The sequence below is a fragment of the Cupressus sempervirens genome, chromosome 10, assembly GCF_028749045.1.
Source record: "Cupressus sempervirens isolate cs-2001-9-10 chromosome 10, ASM2874904v1, whole genome shotgun sequence".
In the NCBI taxonomy this organism is placed as follows: domain Eukaryota; kingdom Viridiplantae; phylum Streptophyta; class Pinopsida; order Cupressales; family Cupressaceae; genus Cupressus; species Cupressus sempervirens.
In genome coordinates this window covers 285,050,978-285,073,656 of record NC_143127.1, presented here as the reverse complement: position 1 = coordinate 285,073,656, position 22,679 = coordinate 285,050,978, and the positions used below count along the sequence as shown (strand labels likewise).

The 22,679-nt window shown below is 32.7% G+C and overlaps 1 protein-coding gene across 3 annotated transcripts in view; it reads right to left on the bottom strand.

Moving 5' to 3' along the window:
• Positions 1 to 16,262: 16,262 nt before the first annotated feature.
• The window catches only part of LOC149533763 (uncharacterized), a 147,787-nt gene continuing 141,370 nt past the window's right edge, over positions 16,263 to 22,679 (bottom strand). For all 3 annotated transcript variants that reach the window (XM_089804256.1, XM_089804258.1, XM_089804255.1), the window contains 4 exons: positions 19,338 to 19,414; positions 19,088 to 19,154; positions 18,772 to 18,879; positions 16,263 to 16,601 (listed from right to left, as the gene is read on the bottom strand). In XM_089804256.1, the coding sequence (XP_089660382.1) occupies positions 16,572 to 16,601; positions 18,772 to 18,879; positions 19,088 to 19,154; positions 19,338 to 19,414 (282 nt within the window). In that variant the 3' untranslated portion in view covers positions 16,263 to 16,571. The remainder of the gene's footprint in view (positions 16,602 to 18,771; positions 18,880 to 19,087; positions 19,155 to 19,337; positions 19,415 to 22,679) is intronic.

Below are 22,679 nucleotides of genomic sequence, written 5' to 3'. Positions count from 1 at the left end.
TGCTTTAATATCATTTTTTAAACCTTGTAATGTTGAAACTTAAAAGAAGACATAATTCTAGAGGCAACATCAAGTGTATAAGAGATGTATAGATTTGTATGAGTCAAACATATCAAACAAGTCATTTGTACAACTAGCCCAATCTACATTAGAAAATCTTGTAAGGATTAGTTTTTCAAAAGATAAGTATCAAATGACTAAATCAAAGCAACATGGACATACTTTTAAGTATCCTTTTTGCTAGCCTTCCAATGTAGAACCTCTAAAGAAGTCATGATAGAAGAAACATAAAATATATTAGAGATAATTTGGTACGTGTCAAACATATGAAGTTGCCAAAAAGTTGCTTGTAAAGTGTCTTATTGATATCATAATCATTCATTTCTTTGGCCAATTTTATAGTTGTGACTATTGGAGTTGTAGAAATTCTAGAATACTCTATCTTGAATTTGTGGAAGAAAAATATCTTCTTGCCATACCTCAAAACCATGGAAGCAATAAAGAATACCCATATATGCCATTTCAAACACGTCCTTAAACCTTGACTTCAAGTTAATAATATGTTGGTTGTTTTCTTTTGAGATGATAATTTCATCCACAAAGTAAAGAAATTGTTACCCACCCTCCTTTGAAGGGATCATGAGGGCTATTTTCAAACCTTATAATTTAAATCACTCGCCACTTTTACATACCAAATTCTTAGCAATTGGTTTAGGGGCAAGTGAACAAAATTGGGGGGGAAAATAAGGCATATCAATAAGTTCTAGGAATACAATTATGTTATTTTGAAATAATATCAAGACACAACACCAATGTGTTTTGTTTGAGATAAAGTTACAAAAATACTCATACCCAAGAAGTGCAGATTGGCCAAAACTAAGTAAATTTTGAATTTTGGCAACAATGACAAAACACCGAGTCAAGATTTTTTCCAAATCAATGTTACAAAATCAATGAATATTGAAAGTATTCATACTTTCTTTTATCTAATCTTATTTGCAATTTTATCAACTTCAATATTTAGAATATATTTCTTAGTTTTTTATTTTGTTTTTTACTAACTATTCAAAACTTTAAATTGGACCTTAATTTACATAAAGAAATGCTTAAAGAGAATTACACTAACCAAATCTCTAGAATACTTTTGATAAACTTTAGACAAAGTTATCAACATTAATACTCTATCAAGTGGGGATTACAACCTCATGGAGACTCTTGTGTTTAGGGCTTTTGTAGTGTCATCATAGAATGCCTCTGAATGTCTCATTGGATATTTGCATAGGCCCTCTACTGGCGTCCAAGGTAGTCCACGGGTGCTCCAACCAAAGCTTCTCCTATTGTTGGAATTGAGGGTTTTAGGGGTTCGCAGTCATCTATCACGAATGTTGCTAAGGTTGGTTGGAGGTCTTTAGAATGAGTTGATGTTGGGAGGAATGTGGGTACCTCTCGCAATGGATCTGAGTATGTTGTGTTGTGGGAAAAGGGTAATATTTCTTCTGCTCAAACTTTATCAACTAGTGTTCGTCTGGGGTTTGCTACAAATAGAGTGGAGACTCTACCCTTTTCTGTTTGCCTTTCTATTTTTATGGATCTTGATGAAGAAACAATATCAATCACTGAGTAATGTATCAAGGCTATCTTAGTTGATGTGGTCATCTATTGATTTAGGGGTTTCTAACCTACTCTTCTCGGCTTCATGCTTGGATCACTAAACATTGGGACTTTCTTATTTCAGATTTTTCCTTAGCAAAAGGTGTTTTCATAGACAAATTTGACAATCTAAATGATATGATGGTTATTCTATGCAAACTATTTTTTACATGGAAAAATTGATACCCATTGATGGTTAAACCTTGGCATCAGGATTTTAACCCTTCTTCTGAGTCATTTTGTAAAATGCCTATTTGGGTTCATCTCCCCAATCTCTCACTTCATCTTGAGGGGGATTCACTTCTCGAGTCTGTGACAAGTTAGGATATTTTTTAATGGTGGATTCAATGTCCTTTGATTTTCTTCACTTGACCTATTCTCATATCCTTGTTGATATAGATGCTACTAAAGGTCTTTTTATGAAGTTTAAATTTTGTACTCCAAAGGGGTCCCAGCTTCAATCTTTAGATTATGAAGGTCTTCCTTTTAGATGCAAAAATGTTTTAAAATTGGTCACATGGCATATGAAGAATTGAGGCTAAGAAACCTTCCTCTTGGTGGAAGGGGGTTGACGCAGTATTATAAGGTATTTAATAACTCATCCCATGAGGTGGAGATTGATGTGGTTGTGGGAGGTTCTAATGCATTTTTTGGGTCTAAAGCGGTTCTTAGGTTAGGTGTGACTCAAGAAGTCATGATTATACGTAAGGATATTGGTTTTCATTTTGCCTCTATTGGTTGTAAACAACAAACCGTTGTTGTTGGACTTGAACTACATAAGATGTTGCCACTGCTAGGGGTGGTGTTTATGTTTGACCTTCTTCCAATATGGATTGGGCTTTTGATTTGTTGGTCCAACAACGAGTGTGTTGTCCCTTTCTAACTGATTTTGCTAGAGGGTCTGTTGGACTCTTTTGATGCACGTGTTTATGTCTACTTGGATTCTATTGGAATTCACACTCCTACTATCTCAAATATTGCTTTTAGCCTTATGGTTTATGTTGGTCATGTTCTAAATCTCCTTTCATGTCTATTGTTGTTGATCATGTTGTCCCTTTTTTTGAGTCTCTTTGTTGTTGTCCTAACTCAAGGTGGGTGCTCTTCTTCAATGGAATATTTGTCCTAGTAGAGAGTTGTTAAGATGGAAAAGGGGTGGTTCACAGTCAAAGAAGGAAAAACTCTAAATCCCTTCATGCCAAGTTTGACACGACTAGAGATGTTAACTAGGGAAACCCTTGATCAGAGGGAAAACCCTAGTGGGAATGATGTCCAGAAGATGATGTACTAATATAAAAGTTTATTGTGAAAGGATAGACCTTGTATAGACCTTGTTAGGATTCAAAGGAATACAATTAGTACATATGAGCCCCTATTAGGGAACTTTGAATCCTTATTAGGAGATTCCAACCTTGTTAGGAGTTGTGTCAACCTTGTTAGGAGTTGATAAGAGGACAACTGAACCTACTATCCAAATAGCCTCACTACTATTCTCTCTAAATAATACAAGTACGAAAAAACAACTATCCAAATAGAAACTTTTCTTGCCAAACATAGTTCCTTTTAAACTCATTGTGCCTTAACAGCACTAAACTTTGCTCTGATCTTCACAAATTCGCATATTAAGCTCACACATTACATATTGCATAGATATGACCACTTATCACACTATTTACCCAAGGAAACCATATTTTCCTTTATACCAAGCCCTAAAGAGTAAGTATTGAGTCGACCTTGAGGCTTTCCCAATTTACAATAATAATATAGGACCATCTTAAGATATTAAAATTTTACACTTTATCCAAGATTACAAGCAAACCGTCAGCTCATAGTTTTCATAACTTTTTCACTCGATGATCTTCTGATTATTCCCTCTGAACCAAGGCATCTATGACATGTCTTCAACCTCTATTTCAATCCACTCAAGCCAATTCCATCTCTGTGAGGAGATAGAATCAAAACATTAGTACCTTCTTTCCAGAAATGTTGTCCGAAAATTGTCTTCACTAAAATCCTCATAATATTGTCTAGTCTTCATATTTTTGTATGTGCTCTTAGTTGTAACATCTAGACATACTGTAGAATATAACCTCAAGTGCGCATAATCTGATCTTCAATATATGAACTGTGCCAAACACTTCTTCCTCTGTAACTCTGACATTCTTCATACGATAACAAGTACATTAACATCAATAACAAACATAGTCATGAATGCAACACAAAATCTCTAAATCATGTCCTCGGCAATGCTAATATGCTCCCCCATAGGAATATCACCAACATTCATGCCAATAGTTTCAAGGCAGAGAAGTAAGCTACCATGCGTAGAGAGAGAAGTATGAAAGGAAGAGAAGATGAGGTTGTGTTTGGTACAATGTTTGAGACAAGATAAGATGGAGGGACAAAAAGATCACAAACAAGTCTATGAGGAATGCAAAGTATGCAAAACCATAGAAATGGCATTCAGATGAGAATACCAAAAGACCAAGTACATTTCTTAGTCATTTATTAAGTTGGGGATCTACTAATATGTCATGTTGGTCTACACCCATACCACCTTGATGGGCACTTGTCATAACAAATAATATTAGGAAAATAAGATTTTCAAAAAAATTGTAAATTGTTCAGGAATGTAGATCAATGGTAGAGTTTATCTTTCAATTTAATGTCCAAATAACAATAGATCTGACTATTTATGAATGCTTCGATTGGATTATCAACCAACTACAAAGATATAGATATAATGCTTTATGTGAATTCCGATATCTTACTTGTGTTTGAATCTTCCAATGAACAATGCTAATCCTTTATTGATTGCAGATGAATATATATGCAGATCACAGGTATTAACATGTGATTGTTGATGTGTTTCCAAGCGATTATAGCATTCAATATATAAAATGGATGGAATCGTTATGTCTCATGTAGAGACATGACTCTACATGTCCTTTGGGCCCATAGGATCATGTCTCAAGATGAGATGACCAATAACAACATCAATTATAATCCATTAACACAAATCACATTTGGTGATTACATATCTCATGAGCTCGGTCATAATCGGTTTCTAATAACTCATGAGTACCCAACCGCAATTAGTGAATGGAGTAATAATAATATAACCCACAGTAGTGGGAGAATAGTATGTGACTGAACAGTCACATCCACGATTCATGAAAACTATGATATTATCACAGTATAATTGTTGCATCATAACTAAGATTGGATCAGTATTAAAACATATCAAATTATTTTGTATAGTCAAATACAAATCTCTCTATCTATCTATCTATATATCCATCCATATATATATATATATATATATATATATATATATATATATATATATATATATATATATATATATATATAGAGAGAGAGAGAGAGAGAGAGAGAGAGAGAGAGAGAGAGAGAGAGAGAGAGAGAGAGAGAGAGAGAGATTGTAATTCCTCCCTAGAAACCTAATTTAAGATGTATTTTGGGATATTAATCCAGATGGTACCAGAAAACCCACCTCCACCTTATCAAATCTTGGAATTCAATTCATAGCCTTCTTTTTTTAGTTTTATGGAATAAATACGTAGGAAGGCTACATATATGCGCAACTCTGCAATTTACCCCTTTTGTCCAGTCATAACCAATGTGTCACCTTGCCATATTATATGCACAATTATATTGAACAAATGTGTGGTTATATTGACCAAATGTGCGTCAATGTTGAATAAATGTGAGTCAGCATTGAATGAAAGAGGGGTTATAAGAAACAAATGCATAGTTTTACTATTTTCTTAGTTGTGGTTTACTGAGTGATATCTTATAGTTAGTTTCTCTATTGGTTGATCCTAATTGTCCTTGCTTCTTTTATGTGACTTCTCTAAGATGTCTTGACTTGCATAACTCTTCATGGCTTGTGTATTGGATCTAGAGTAGGGTACAAAACCCTAGGTGAGTAGCTCACCCTAGGTGTTGGGGCCCAGAAGTGGTTGCCAGGGATCCTATATTTGGAAGTGAAAGCCCTATGCAGGTTAGTTCCATTTATGAGTTAGCTAATAAGTGATAACATAATAAAAATTAACTCATGGATTGGGTTTTAGGATTCACACATTATATAAGATAATTGTGAAAGTATTGTTGAAGTACTCAAGGAAGGCACATTTTTCATAACTCATAGGTTCCTAACCTGGGAAGTTGATCCCAATACTTGGTCGTACTTGTCCTTGTTCGAGTACTCAGGGGTAACATGTTTTGTGTTGAAAGATAGTCTTAAGCTCGGGAGGTGGATCCCAACACCTTAGGAAGGTACAATGACACTCACCTAGATGTGGTTGAATCTCTCACTCTACTTATGCCTTTGGTTGTCTTTTTTCTTTGTGATTTCATTTTGAGCTTTATGCTTTTATGTGACCTTATGTTACACTTGTAGTTGATTTTGGGTATAGGACTTAAACTAGCTTAGAGCCTAGGTGGATCATGGTTTTGTCTCCTAGCTCAGGGGAGTGGTTCCTTATGATTCCACGTGGTTGAGTGGAAAACAAGAGGCTTATCTGTGGCTTGCATTGGAGTTCTTTCTTGGAGATATGTTTGGATGATGGTTAAGGATGTTCATGTTAATTGCATTAATATAAATGATGTAACTTGATGTAATTTGATGTAGTTTGATGAATCACAGAAGGGGGGATTTAGTTGATACATTTTAAGGAAAGGACATGTATAAGGATTAGTTAAATAAGAAAGGGGTTTGGTTCTTGAAAAGTAAATGTATGAAAATTGTCTCTCTTTTATAAAATTCATCTTGGTATATATGTATGATGGTGATTACTTATGTTATCTACTTGCCTTATGTAAATCATGATGAATATCTTGTTATAGATGTTGTTCTTGATTATCCTCATTGTAAGGTTAGTTTAGTCAATTATGATGATGTTATGACATTTTGTATTTTATATTTAAGAACTATATAATCTTCATGACAATAAACACTAATGCATGGAATAACTTTAGAAGTAAAGAATGAATGTTAAGGGAACCAGAATAGAACTTTACATATATGATTAATGAGTTTTAACAGGAAAGGGATGTAAAAAAAAATTACTCATCAAACTTATCAACTTTGGTCTATTCTTTTTGGTTCCCTTTGGAGGGGCATTACATACGTGTGTGTGTGTGTGTGTGTGTGTGTGTGTGTGTGTGTGTGTGTGTGTGTGTGTGTGTTTTGTTTCTTTTAAACAATAATCAAATATTAGATATCTGATAGATGTTACAAGTTCAATACTCCCTCTTAGCAAGGGAGGATATGACTATCTCACAAAATGATGATCTAGGTTTTATCAATCTTATATTGACATCATTAAGATTCTCATCAACATTGTTATCCTAGAAAGATTTTTGTTATTTGATCTACGACACATTCCAGGATAAAATGCATGTGCACAATAGTAATATATATATGTATATACATATGTATATGTATATGTATATACATATATATATATGTATGTGTATATGTATATACATATATATCTATGTGTATATGTATATATATATACATATACATATATATATATATATGTATATGTATATATGTATATGTATATATACATATACATATATATATGTATATGTATATATATGTATATGTATATATATATACATATACATATATATGTATATGTATATATACATATACATATATACATATACATATATATATATGTATATGTATATATATATATATGTATATGTATATATATATACATATACATATATATGTATATATACATAAATATATATATATATACATGTATATATACATATATATATACATGTATATATATATACATACATGTATATATATATATACATACATGTATATATATATATATATATACATACATGTATATATATATATATATACATACATGTATATATATATATATATATATACATACATGTATATATATATATATATATACATACATGTATATATATATATATATATACATACATGTATATATATATATATATATATACATACATGTATATATATATATATATATATATATATATATATATATATATATATATATATATATATATATATATATATATATATATATATATATATATATATATATATATAACACAAAATTGAGATCTCAAGAGTTACAATTTTGTCATACCATGTTCTCCTCTAAAATAACTCACTTTTAACTTTTCGAAAGGTTTGGTAAATATGTCATCAGTCTTCTCTTCAGTGTTGGTATATTCCAACTTGATGACACCCTTATCTACCATATGTCTAATGTAGTGGAAGAGTATCTATATATGCTTGGATATGTTATGGAAGATTGGATTTATAGAGAGTTTGATACAACTTTGATAATCACAATGTATAACTATGGGTTTAGAGGATTCCCAAATAGTCAAACCAATAACTTCCTTAACCATACTACTTCTCGAGCTCCCATTGATGCGACTATGTACTCAGCTTCGGTGGAACTTAGAGCGACAGAAGATTGCTTCTTACTAACCCAAGCTATCATTGCAGATCCAAGACTAAAACAACATCCTCTAGTGCTCTTTCGATCATTAGAACATTCGGCCCAATCAAATTATGAAAATCTGTGAAGTTGTCGCTCAACTTCGTCATATTTGAGACCAAGTTCAATAGTGCCTCACAAGTATCTCAAAATGTTCTTTGTTTCCATGAGACAAATCTTCTTAGGTTCACAAATAAACTGACTTAGAGCATTTGTAGCATAACAAATTTCAGGATGTGTGTTCACTAAGTACATTAAGGATCCAATTATCTATCTGTAATATGTAGGATCAATGGCCTCAGATCCATGTGCTTCAGCTTTGAGTTTATGAAGATTTATCTCCATAGGTGTGGATAATAGTTTGTAGTCCATAATGCCAAATCTATTCAATTTGTCAATAGTATACTTCTCTTGATTTAGGAAAATATATTCTTCCTTTTATCATAAATCTAATCCTAAGAAATAGTGTAGAAGACTTAAATCTTTCATTTTGAATTAAGATATGAGGTCTTGCTTACATTTAACAATAAGGTGGTCTTTACCTATTATTAGATCATCAACATAGAGAAATAGTATTAGCATGTCTCCCTTTGATTTCTTGAAGTATATATTAGAATCTTCTTTATTCCTTGAATACCATAATTTGACAATGTAGATGCCTATTCTCTCATACATGCCTTGGGGGTTTGTTTGACCATATAGAGTTTTCTTCAGTCTACACACATGTGATTTCTTGTCATGGATAATAAAACCTTATGGTTGTTCTAGGTATACTGCTTCATTAATGACTTCATTCAGGAATGTCATTTTTATATCCATCTGATGTACCTTCCAACCTTTAGATGCAACTATTGCAATTACAGTTTTGATAGATGCGTAATAGGCAACGAGATAAAATATTTCTTCGTATCAATTCATTCCTTCTTTGAAAATCCTCTAGTCACAAATCTAGCTTTGTGTTTTTAAATACTTCTATCAGGTGTCTATTTGATTTTAAATAACCATCTTGAGAAGACATATGATTTGTCTTTAGGTCTTGGCATAATATCCCAAACAATATTTTTTAATATAGATTGATATTCTTCAATCATGGCATCCTTCCAAGCTTGGATTTTTAGACCTTCAACATTAGAAGGTTCTGAATTAGTAGTCTCATTTATGTGAGTCTCATAACATGAATGATTTCTTGTCTTCTTGGTTTTTCTAAGGATTTCATTAGGGGAAACATTATTTTCTTCAATCATTTTCCTTGCCCATAAGGACTTTTTCTTATTGAGTGAGTTTGAATTATTCTTAGAGTTGGGTGTAGTAGGTCCATTATCTTCTGCACCACTCTCCCTCTCAATCATAGAACTTTCAATATTCTTAGGAACACAATCATCATTAGGTTCTTCTATATCTTTAGAAGTCTTGTATGCAATATCTTCGTCAAACTTGGCATCTCTCTTGATTTCAATTGTCCTTGACCCTGACACATATACTCTGTAGGCTTTGGAAGAATCATTGTAGCCAATGAATATGTCTTTCTTTCCTGAGGGTTGTAGTTTAGTTTTTCTTTCTCCGTAGGAATACAAATATATACACGACAACCAAAGATTCGTAAATGACTCAAATCAATTTTATTCCCTGAGACGACTTATTCAGGTGTTATATTTTCTAGAATTGCATGAGGGCATCTATTTTGAATATATTATGTGGTATTAGATGCTTTGGCCTAGAATGTTGTATACATATTTTGATCATGCATCATTGCCTTAGCTACTTCAATGAGTTATATTTTTTCTTTCTAGTACTCCAATCTGTTGAGGATTATATGGTACAATATACTTCCTCTTAATCCCAACAGATATACATAATTCTTTAAAGTTCTCGAAGATGTATTTTCCTCTATTATCAAATCTTAGAATTTTGATCTCTTCCCAGTTTTATTTTCAACTAAAACTTTGAATTCTTTGAATTTGGATAGAACCTCATTTGACTCTTTTAGTTTAAGGAAATATATCCAATTTTTCCTATAATAATCATCCACAAAGATGATGTAGTATGTGTATCCTCCTAATGAAGGTACTAACATAGGTCCACATAGGTCAGTGCAAATGAGTTCAAGAATGCTCTTTGATTTATGTTCACTATGAGGGAAGGAAGTTTTAGAGTTCTTTTCTAATACACACCCTTTACATATCCCTTCATGTTCAAGTTTAAGGTTAGGTAAGCCTTTTATAGTTTTCTTTATAGAAGGTAGAGCTCAGAAAATTAGGTTCCCTAGTTTTCTATGACAAATCTCATTTGTTTTCCCAATTTCATAGTTTAGTGCTAAATTTGAGAAATTACAAAGTTTGTATAGACTCTATTCTCTAAATCCAATAGAAATTACATTTTTAATATTTGATTTTTTAGGCCAACATTAGGACTTTATTTTCTTGAAAGGAAACCAGATACCCTTGATCTACTAGACCAGATATGGAGTTAATATTTATCTCGATTCCAGGAACAAATAGGACATCTTTTAAGTGTAGGTTAACTCTGGTACTTGGTTGCACTAAACAAGTCCCAATTCCTTTCACATGGTAGGTGGAGTTGTCTCCTATTGTCATTTCTTTGATTGAATATCCTTCAAGATTTTCGAATTGATCTTTAAATGCAGTTATGTGCCTAGAGGCTCCATTATCAATTATCTAGGTGTTTTTATTAGTGTTTAAGTCACTTGATAAGGCAAGAAGGAATAATGATTTTTATGCTTCCTTGACTTTAGCCACGTTGACAAGATTTTTCTTCCTTTCTAGGCAATACATGTAAGTATGTCCAAATTTGTCACATCTGTAACATTGAAATTTTGGTAGATCTCTTTTCTTATAGTTTTTAATTCCTCTATTCCTTTTGGATTTACCCTTCTTATTATTTGATTTTGCATGTAATGCTTGGATCTCTTCCTCCTTATTAGAGATGATACCTCTTGAGATTAATCAACTCTTCTTGGTGCAATCATTTTTTAGTTGACCAAATTTAGTTATAGTGGGATGAGTGATGCACTGGATAAAGGATTCCCATGATAATGGTAATCCTCTAAGGGTAATTAGAGATAATTCCACATCATCTACATTATTTCCATTAGTAGAGAGTTGGTCCCTTAACTCATTTTTTTTGAGAAATAGGATGAAATCGTATCTCCTTTATTTATTTTGATGTTTATGAGTTGCTTTTTTAAGGTAAGCAATCTACTTGCATTGTTTATCTCATATGTATCTTAAATAGTTTTGAACACTTCATAAGAAGTTATTATTTTTGCAATTGATGGAAGAATATGGTCTTTAACTCCGTCAATGATTACTTTCTTAGCCTTATTATTACACCTTTTCCATGTACTCTTTTCTAATTCATCTTCAAACATTCTCTTGTTTTCTTCTATAAATAACTCCAATTCAAGTTCTTGAAGTATTGTTATAATCTGAATATTCCATGAAACAAAGTTAGAGGTGTCTTTGAGTATATCCTCAACTCTAATAGTGTTCAACATGATTGATTTGTTGAATAAATAAATAAAAATAGTGATCTTGAAGCAAATATCACAATCAGTTTAATGCTTTTTCTACCAATCTAGCTCTGATACTATGTTAAGGAATATAGATCAATGGTAGAGTTAATCTTCTTAGAAAGATGCATATTCTGGATTCAATTATGTGCCATATTTTTGCATCAACGTGTTGAATCACACTTTGTGATCCATCATCAAGATGAGAAGAGCTATAGGAGATAAATTGATCCATCCTTTATCTCTTATAGCTCTTCTCATCCTAATGATGGATCAAAGAGTGTCATTTGAAACGTTGATGCAAAAATATGGCACACAATCAAATCCAGAATATGCATCTCTCTATTATGACTGATTGTGGAAATATGTTCTTGTTAATAGATCTAATTGTTTATGAATGCTTCAACTATGTTATCAATCAACTATGGAGATATAGATATAATGCTTTATGTGAATTCTGGTATCTTACTTGTATTTGAATCTTCCAATGAATAATACTAATCCTTTATTGATTGCAAATGAATCTATATGCAAATCACAAGTATTAACATGTGATTTTTGATGTGTTTCCAAGCGATCATAGCACTCAATATATATAAGGGATGGAACGGTTTTGTCTCATGTAGAGACATGACTCGATGTGCTCTTTGGGCTTGTAGGGTCATGTCTCTACATGAGACAACTCTTATCAACGTTATTTATAGCCCATTAACACAAATCACATTCAATGATTACATACCTCATGAGTCGAATCATAATCAATTTCTTATAATTCATGTCCAACCACAGTCAGTGAATGGATTAATAATAATATAACCCACATTAGTGGGAGAATAGTATGTGATAAAATAGTCGCATCCATGATTCATGCAAACTGTGATGTTATCAGAGTGTGATTGCTGCATCATAACAAAGATTGAATCAATACTAAAACAAATTGAATCATTATGGATAGTCAACAATAACTCTCTCTCTCTCTCTCTCTCTCTCTCTCTCTCTCTCTCTGTGCGCGCGTGCGCGCACGCATGTGTGTGTGTGTGTGTGTGTGTGTGTGTGTGTGTGTGTGTGTGTGTGTGTGTATGTGTGTGTGTGTGTGTGTGTGTGTGTGTGTGTGTGTGCGCGCGCGCGCGTGCGTGTGCGTGTGTGCGTGCATGTGTGTGTGTGTGTGTGTGTGTGTGTGTGTGTGTGTGTGTGTGTGTGTGTGTGTGTGTGTGTGTGTGTGTGTGTTGTTTCTTCTAAACAATAATTAGATAAATGCTACAAGTTCAAACATAAATAAGGAGAACATCTACAAAAGTGTAAGAATCCATTAAAAAAAATTACCAGACAATAATTAAAAATCATGTAGACGCATGAGGTTACTCTTCTAGTTTAGATATTAATTTATGTCTACTGGAAATAATTCCCACCTTACAATGAACCAAAAGAAATGGAAAGGAAAATAATACAAACAACATTAAGAAGGTAATAAAATGGTTAATGTCTCCACCAGTTTGAATAAGAATATATGTAAAACCCATGTTATAATTATTAAATAATAATTTATATTTCACTATTCTACCCTCTAACCTAATCCTAACCTTAAATACATCTTCATATCGGGGTCAATAACCCCCTTCAAGATCCTTATATCTTGAGTTACTACTATGTCTTCTATGAAGTGCTCCCTTTAATGTCTTTCCTAGAAGAGACATTCCCTATCCAGCGCCCTTGTCACACATGCATATGTTAACATCTATTGAATATTTTCGCTTTACAACCATATTATGATTACTCTCTTCCCAAAGGGACTCTCTTGATCTTAAGATATTAAGATCACTCTCTTCCCAAAAGGACTCTCTTGATCTTAACAATTGATCATATTAAGTTTAGCCTTTTCTTAATACATCATATCTATACATGAACAAATGTACTTTTGTATATAAATATAAATTATTTACCAAGCAAATATTGATACATTCGTTAATAAAATATTCATACCATGAATATAATACCCTCCTCATTTACAAAATATATATTCATACCCTTCTTAATAATTAATTAATAAACATCCATACCTTAAGTGTGTTTGGATTCCTTTGACTGTGTGATACAATCTAACTTGGCCAATCCAATCCTTTTGTAGTCTAATCGATGTTCAACTCCTAAATATGATGATTGATGCTTTATTTCATAAGTCCATTAAATACTTGGCCTTGGGCCCACTTAGCAATGCATCCCATGAATAGTTTTTGATCGCACAATCACCACCTTCTACGTGCATGATTATAGGTTAATTAGTATGTAGTGATTCATTCATACAATTTGTTAGTAATAATAGTACCGATGTTCGTTTAATTGGTATTTGATCCCCTTAATTTAATCATTTTGAGTATGCATTGCTTAATGCAATGCGTCAAAGTTCCTAAAAGAAGGATATGAAGAGTGCTAAGATAGAGAATGATATGTTATTATAAGGACAAGTAAATGTAGATTGATAGACAGTCAAAGGGAATTTTAAAAATATTAATAATTATATTATTTTAAGAAATATATAAATAGCAATAGAAATTATATTATATGAATGAACTACTCATTTCTACCAATTCAATTATAAATTGAAATATTTAATTTTCAAAAATAAATTGTTGATTATTTAATTCAAACTACCAAAATATCTAGTAAGTTTGAGGGGTAGTATTAGTTTTACAATTTGTAAATTGGTATAATAAAAAAATTAGAGCATGAGCGTAAAATAGTTGCTAGTAAAACAATGTAAACTTAAATAAATAACATTTTATAATTGGCAAAAATAAACATCAATGTAAAACTAATAAATATATTTAAAATATTAATAAATATAAAACATATAACTCTATATTTGAACTTGTAATAAAATAGATTGTGATAATTAATATTGATAAGACATTCATTTTTGTCCAAAGTAGTGAGGTGGAAGATAAAAATGATTTTAAAAAAAAAAAATCTAATCAACTTGTCACAAATGTGAAAAAGATAAAGTCGTAATTAATGCATGATAGAGTTAGAAAATATTTGAATTTTTGTTGAAGAAAATTGAATTTTCTCCCTACCAAAAATAGTATGGTCCAATAGAATGATTGAAAAATGCGATTTATAAAATAATGAAAAATTAGAAAAAGATATAAACATTTAAAGTTTCTTTTAATCTTTTAAATTCTATGAGTTCATTGGTCAATTGAATTGAATGAAAGCAATAGCATCCTCTTTGGCAGGAACTAATAATGTAACAACATTCTAATAGATGGCATACCACATGACATAATGATAACTTAAATGAGAACATTATGAAATGCAATATTATCAAGAATACAAAACTAATTCTTAAATAGGCTTAACGATTGAATTTAAATGATAATGAATAAATTGTATTAATTAATTGTTTAATGAATCAGGAATGAGATATTATTTGAAAATCATTGATAATGAGAATATATTGGTCCTATGCCATTATATATAGCTTAATCAAGGTTCATTGCAAAATGCTAAATAAAGTAAAACACAAACTCAGGTTACGATTCATATATATCTGATATCATAAACATTTTGCACGGTTCACATATGTCACAGACCTGAGAATTGCAGTGTAATGCTCCATCTTGCAAGTATCTGACAGCAAGATGAAAGGACGGGCTCCATTTAATTCTTTAAGAATCTAGCTGGGGAAGCTGCTAATGTTGTGGGAGATTTTCATATCGCAGTGTAGGCAACACACTAATGAAAACAAAAATGAAAAATAAATACCATATACTTCATGGAGAACAAAGAGGTTTATTCAAAATCTAGTGGGTACCAAATAATTATCTCTTAACCACTGGAAGAGCTTAAACAGTCAGTATGTTGTGGTTGTTGAGGTGGGAAGAGAACCCTACATAAGGAACAACTCATCAACTGTTTGCCTTCAAACATCAAGCAGCAAGGACCCAGAGTTAACCATGAATAAGTTTGACCTCATTCTCAAAATCACTATTTGCTTTAAATAAGATCAGACACAAGTACCATTCACAGCCCTTCAGCCAGAACTTCCTTTAAAAGCTTGACTGGCCATTGATCGCCAAATTAAAAAGTGAACTACAAAATTTGCTACGAGGTATGACTGGCATTATCCTCCCTCTAAACTGACAGATACTAAGCAGGCTGCTCCCAAGTGCAAGTTTTGTACATAAAATTTTTTCAGTTAACCTTCTCTCATTTCTGAAATAGAACTGTTCGAACTAAAACAATTGTCTATTAGGAATTTAAAGGAAGATTATTAGTTCTTTTACAAAGAGAAGATATCCAATGCTTAATTAGGCTCAAACCAGCTCTAAAATATAACTAACAAAAATACAATAATCATCCTCGGCCAAAAACATGAAGCCTTGCTAAATAATTTGTATTTATCAAATGGTCAATTTTTTTAATACATCCCACTTAACTTTGTATGTCAAACAGTATGCTGTTAAGGTTGCCTACTGAAAGCATATTCATGAATGAAATAGAGGCTTTTTCAAATGCCACATTAAGTAGATTGTCAACTCAAAAGGAACTGAGAAAACTTGCATAATTCATTAGCATTATTGTCAATGTAATATCTTCAGACAGTACAATTTCGTTTAAAACTTTCTTGTTTAAATTTAATGTATGGCCCGATAACAATAAAACCTAAAAAAAAACTGGACGGTAAATATCTCTTTAGTTTCAATTAAAGTCAACATGTTATATCTAATTACAGAATGACAAGAAAGAGAGCAAAAACTGGCAGCTCCTGTTGTCAAAAAACCAAGATTAAAAAGTAACTTTTCTAAGTCTTTGTGCCCATATCAATGACACTATAAATCTGATTCTCTTTCCCAAGTTTAACTCAATCTTGCCTCCCGTTGAAGTACCTGTATATGAAAACAAACCAAAGTCTTTTTTAAAAATTTAAAAAGGGTCAGTTTTAATTCATAGTGATGCATGAAATTCCTTGTAACCAAGAACCTAAAGGTGAAATTGAATTGTTAATGCACGAGATGATGAGTCTACCCTGAAGAAGTGAGGCAAGAATGCATGTATCATGTATGTATAGATAAACACTATTTTAGGTATTATAATCTAACTTGTAGATAAATAGTTAACACTGTTAATATTCATTTAAACTTCAATCCAAGGTTGAAAGCATTTATTTTTCTAAAGTTAAAATGCAATGATGCATCGAAGGAAAAATATAGGAACTACAAAATTTCCAGAGTAAAGAAGATAATTGAAGAAAAATGTTGTGACTGCTAAGAAATATTTGTCAGTACTCCATGTATGTGGGTAAATAATAATTATGTGAGTAATTTTATCATGTAAGTGTTAGTATTTAATAATATTATTGTTATAGTAACACTGATATATATTACAGTTTGGAGTTGTTTTAACAACTCATATAATTTGAGTTGTGTATTGCTACATACATAATTATCACAACTAAATAGGGTTTTGGGGAGATAATCTCTCCCTTTATATACGAGTGGAATCTCATACATACGTACAAACAAACATACATACATACATACATATATATTTATAGATACACATATATTATACACACACATACATATATATAAATATACACACACACATACATACATACACACACACACACACACACATGATGTATTGATTGAAATGGAGAATCATAGATTTTCTTGTTTTCTGTTACTATAAGTTTTGTTTTTCTCTGCCCATATTTCTCATAGTGAGAGTCTCTTAACCAATTATAATTTTGAAACTCAAGCCCAAGCTGTAACAGACCCAGACAAAGTTGAAATAAATTGAATCGAATTCCTGAGTTTCAGCTAGACTCTCTGAACCTGAGCATGATACTTGACTGCCTTATGTTAATGATTAGATCAATGATACCAGTAAAGATCCCCCTTAGTTCCCCAATTTGTCATTATTTCTTGAATCTTCAGTGCTGGGGGAGGATGGCTTAATGCATATTAAATAAGGTTCATTTGTGCCAATTTGAACACAAGAAAAGCAATTATTGATGCTGATGTGACAAATGCCCCAACCTGGTGAACTCTATGTTTAACTTTAGATACAATGCAGATAAAATTGACAAGTTGTTAATAACAAAGAATCAACTTTAAACAAACAAAAACATCAATTTAAGTCTAATCACAAAGATGACATCATCGGGAAGCCAGAAATATTTTCGAATGAAATTACATTCCAGGATCTAAATTGTGTTTCCTATCAAATTATTAGTGTCCATTTTTTCTTAAAATCCTAGCAAGGCTATTAATTTTTTAAAGATAAAATTACCAACTCTTTTACAGCCTAATTTTGGTTCCCTGCCACATATCTTGTTTTCGTTTTTTGTCAATTTGTTGAGTATGCAATTAACACTTCTCTTAGTGAAAGGCTCCTCAAAGTCATAGGACCCCTGAAATCCACCGATTTGCATGCTAAAAAAGGTTTTATGCACAGAATGCAAGGTCCAGTGTAGCATGCTCTACTTGTAACTCAGAAGTTGCCATGATAATGACATAGCTTAGCACCACCAATTGTTCTCCAGTCTCCCCATGTTAATATATGTCAATCTAAACAGGGCTGGGAGCAGGTCCTGGGCATATTTTGATGGGATAGATACCCCTTGAATTGGCTTTTAAAGCTGAGAGATACTCTAGTCTTTATGGTTCATTTCTCCTAAGTTTTAATAAGATGGCAAGCGAAAGTGTTTCTAGCAATTTAGTGATAAGAACCGCATGAATATTTAAGGTCTTAAGGCATGCTTCTTGACATCACCTTGGTTCTAAAATTTAATCTTATAGAGGCAGCAAATATATGTTATCATGGGAGCATAACAAGACATTTAAGTCCATAAAGTTTGGGTGTGACAACACATTCATCACAAAGCATCAAAATGCTTTTGACGGACAATAGCATAGCATAAACAATTTTCACATAGCAACCTGTAAAAGAGACGAATCTAAGACGAGAAACAAGCATGGAAGCACAACAATTTCCAACATCCCAAAAACCAGGAAACTGAAAGTGTAATTTTAACTCTCCAATTATTTCTACCTCATCTGCAAACTTGATTAAAATAGTTGTTCGTGGTCGAGGCTGACCCTCCATAGGAACAAAATGTGCTGTCACTACAGCTGGGAAACCTGCACCATCTAAGACACCCTTCACATGGAAAAACTTGAAATGTTAAGTATTGTGAAAAGTAAACAGATGAAATTCAAACATACAAGGCCTCAAAACCAATTTGATTCAAATGAAATCCTCCAAATGCATAAAGGAATCACAAAATTGAACATCTCTTGAAACTATTAAAATTCAAATAATATTAAATATTTTCATAGAAATCCATATTGATATTTTAAACATGTACCTTTACAATTCCTGCAACAAATGCTCCACAGTTGAAATTTCCCATGTCCTTGGGAACTGATATAAATCTGCACAAATGAAAACATTAATTAGGAACTACTTCCATAAAGCTGGAGAAGTGAACAAAATGGTTGAGATTCTAATAAATTTTCCATATAAAAAAACATCTTTCAAGAAAATTTGCAGCACAAAAGGTACAGCTCCCATTAAAAGGTTGGATAATTAACCCTACATATAGTGGAGCTGCTCACCTATTGACAAGAAGTTCTCTCTCACTGATCATATATTCATCTTCATGTTCTGTCCCTTTTTCAAGGGAGTCAGCCACCTGAAACTCAGACAACAAAATAAATCATATATTCATCTCCATGTTGTCCCTTTTTCAAGGGAGTTGGCCACCTGAAACTCAGACAAAAGAAATATCATCAAGAACGCACGCTTGTGTAGATTAACATTGTACACAACAAATACCTGTAAAATTTGCAAACTACCACTTTGTATGATTTTGTATAAAGTATAAACAAGATAGTAAACTCGAACAAGTAATTTAATCAAAGGCAATTGAGAGTCTAAACAATTCGTAAGTGTAAATGTAATGTACCCTTCTTTATGTTATAACCCTCTATGACTAGTACAGCACCTTATATGACTGGTATTACATTTTGATTGTAACCAAGAACCTAATGGTGCAATCAAATTGTTATAACCAAATTGGAAAACTTCACAAAAAACCTTAATCAACTTTAAATCAAACTCAAATCTGATTAGAAATCAATATGACAAAAGCAGATTACCGCTTTCCAAAATCAGCTCACAAATGTTGTGCAATATGGCTACTGATTAGATACTCCAAAAGATTTACAAAAAATCTCAAAGCAAGATACAGCACTGTTAATGTCTGAAATAAACTTCAAGATTGTTAACTGTAACAACACCTTGTATGACTAATGTAGCCTTCCAAAATGCTGGAACAGCACCTTATATGCCTGATTTAACCTTCTAAAGACTCAAACAACACCTTACATGACTGATATAACACCAAGAGTGATTACCGGTGACTGGAATGAACTAAACCAGCAAATGTATAACTGATCTCAGGCCTGGGATTTATTGATTTACTCCTCCAAAGGCAGTATTAGCTAGGGTTGACTGGAAATTCATAAACAATTCAAATATAACATTTTTTGATGCACAATAACTCTCCAGATGCCTGAAAGCCACTGCAAAAATCATCAAATATGATGTGCAACACTGTAGCAGCAACATATAACCCTCCAAAAGATGAAATATTCAAGAAATTACTATAGCTACACTGTAGCACATCTGAGGGGAACTAAACTGGCAAGACCTTTGTGAGTTCTCCCAAGGTGCCTCTGCCACAACTATAACTCCCTTGAAAAACATTTCCATATAGATCTTTTCAGAGGTGATTCATTATAAAGCATTGTTTACTTCTTTGAATATAGAGACTGTTTTCGTTTGTACATTTTTTTTGGAAAAATGGATTGCCATAGCTCCTTAGGCCCCATCCTCACCAAGCAGGAAGGAATATGCAATGCTGATTTAAGTGTCAAGACTTCCATCCTGTCAATCACATTTCCAATCTAGGGGCTGGGAGCTTCCACCTTATTCATACCCTGACCCATTTTCAATGTCCTTTTAGGTTTAAAGTAATGCTTAAGTTACCATCCAAATGGATATCCCTTCTCTTGGATGTCTCGAATCCTCACCCATTTCCCAACTAACATTTTTTACAATTCTGGTCAACCATCTAAATCTTGGAGACCATTATTTTTTCAAATCAGCCAATCATCTGGAGGCATCCTTTTTTTAAATAGAGACTTTTTAGCCTTTGTTCTTGAATTCCATAGAAAATCAACCAACTTTTCTATCTTCCCTTCCTTTGAACCAAGATGTCCAGCATTATGTTTTGCTCTATCAAGATCATTGTTTACCCTGTGAATTACTTCATTTTTTTTACCATATCCTTTATTTTCATCTGTAGTCCTTGAGTTTCAGTGGTACTAGTAGCAGATGTTGAAGCAGTGGAGGAACCAGCTTGAAAAGTGAGTGCTGCAGTCTTGAGGCACAGATGGTGCCTGTGTGATTCGGGGGCATTGTTCTATTCTCTTTACCATCCTATTTCTCTTACTATGTTCTCTAGCATCTTATAATATATTTTATTTTTCTCAACATCATACTAATTGAACTAGGTGTAATTAAAGAGAACCTCACAGATGCCTTAGATTTCCACATCCCCAACGTCTAACAAAGATAATTGCCCCTTGGAAACCTCTATAGTCAATTCATTCATTGGCCTGTTAGGGGTTAGTGTTGAAATATTAAACTATTATTTTGCCCCTTGAGCCAACCACTCACCTACCTGGCAGAGCATTTATCTCGGTAGGTAAGTTCAAATTCGAAATGAGAGACGAATTTTGTAAGGAGACAAATAGAAGGAATGTCTTCCATTTTCAAAGAGAGAGACAAAGAAGACAGAGTAGAGCAGATAGAGGAGAGCAAAAGGAGAAAGTTGCAGAGCAACAACGACGGAGGAATAACAGAGTTTGCAGCAGCAAGGTTGGATCTCTTTCCGTATTCTGCAAGTGAATGTCATCTTGTTGAAGCAGTGATTGCTCCAGGCCTTTATTGTATGCAGCCCTTAAAGCTGCAAGTTTATTTTAACATTAGGAGTAGCAGTTTAATGTATTTTTGGTTCTGGTTTGAAGCCATACACTCCCAGATCTGTAGTAGGTTGAATCATTTCTAAATAGAAAGCAGACAAGCATATTTGACTATCTCCAGCTCATTGTATTTTTTGCAGTTGTCTTCATTTCTAATTCTGCATTGTATTTGGTATTTGTGCAACATAGAGTTACAAGTCTTTGTTCTTGTTTTTGTGTTTTTAATGGTGGATAAACCAGAATATTAATCAGTTGTTTTCTAGCTCGGTCTCCTTGAAAACCGAGTTCCAATTCTAGCTCAAACCTTTGTCTTGTTTGTGTGATGATTGAGTATTCCACCTAGTAGTGTTGACCGAGTTCACTTGGTCATTGTGTTAACCAAGCTGACTCGGTCCTTATCTGAGCGAGTTGATCGAGCTCACTCGGTTCCTTTATTAATTGAGTTAACTTGGCTTAGTGTCCACCGAGCCTCAGTGTTGACCGAACATACTTGGTCACTATAGGTACTGAGCTAACTCGACACTCCTTGTTGTCACTCGGCTCCTTGTTCTTGGCTCAGTGCCCTCTATTGGTCGGTCATCTCCCAAGTTAGCAGAAATTTTTGAAATTTTTCACATGGTATTAGTTCTATAAGGCCTCACATCCTTGTGAGTTTGGGCATAGTTTTTTGGGTGTTTGATATGGCAGGAGATGCAAGAGATAGTTTTATGGGGGTTTCAGAAGGAGGAGATGTTAGAGTAAAACGTTAATTTCATTTCATTTATTAAATCACCTTTACTCCCTTCTTAAAATTTCACTTATGCACTTTGCATTTTCATTTAATAATTAATTAGTAATTATAAAATGTCATTTACCTCTTAGGGTTTCCCTTTTAGGTTTTCTATCTCTTTCTATAAAGATTCATCTTTT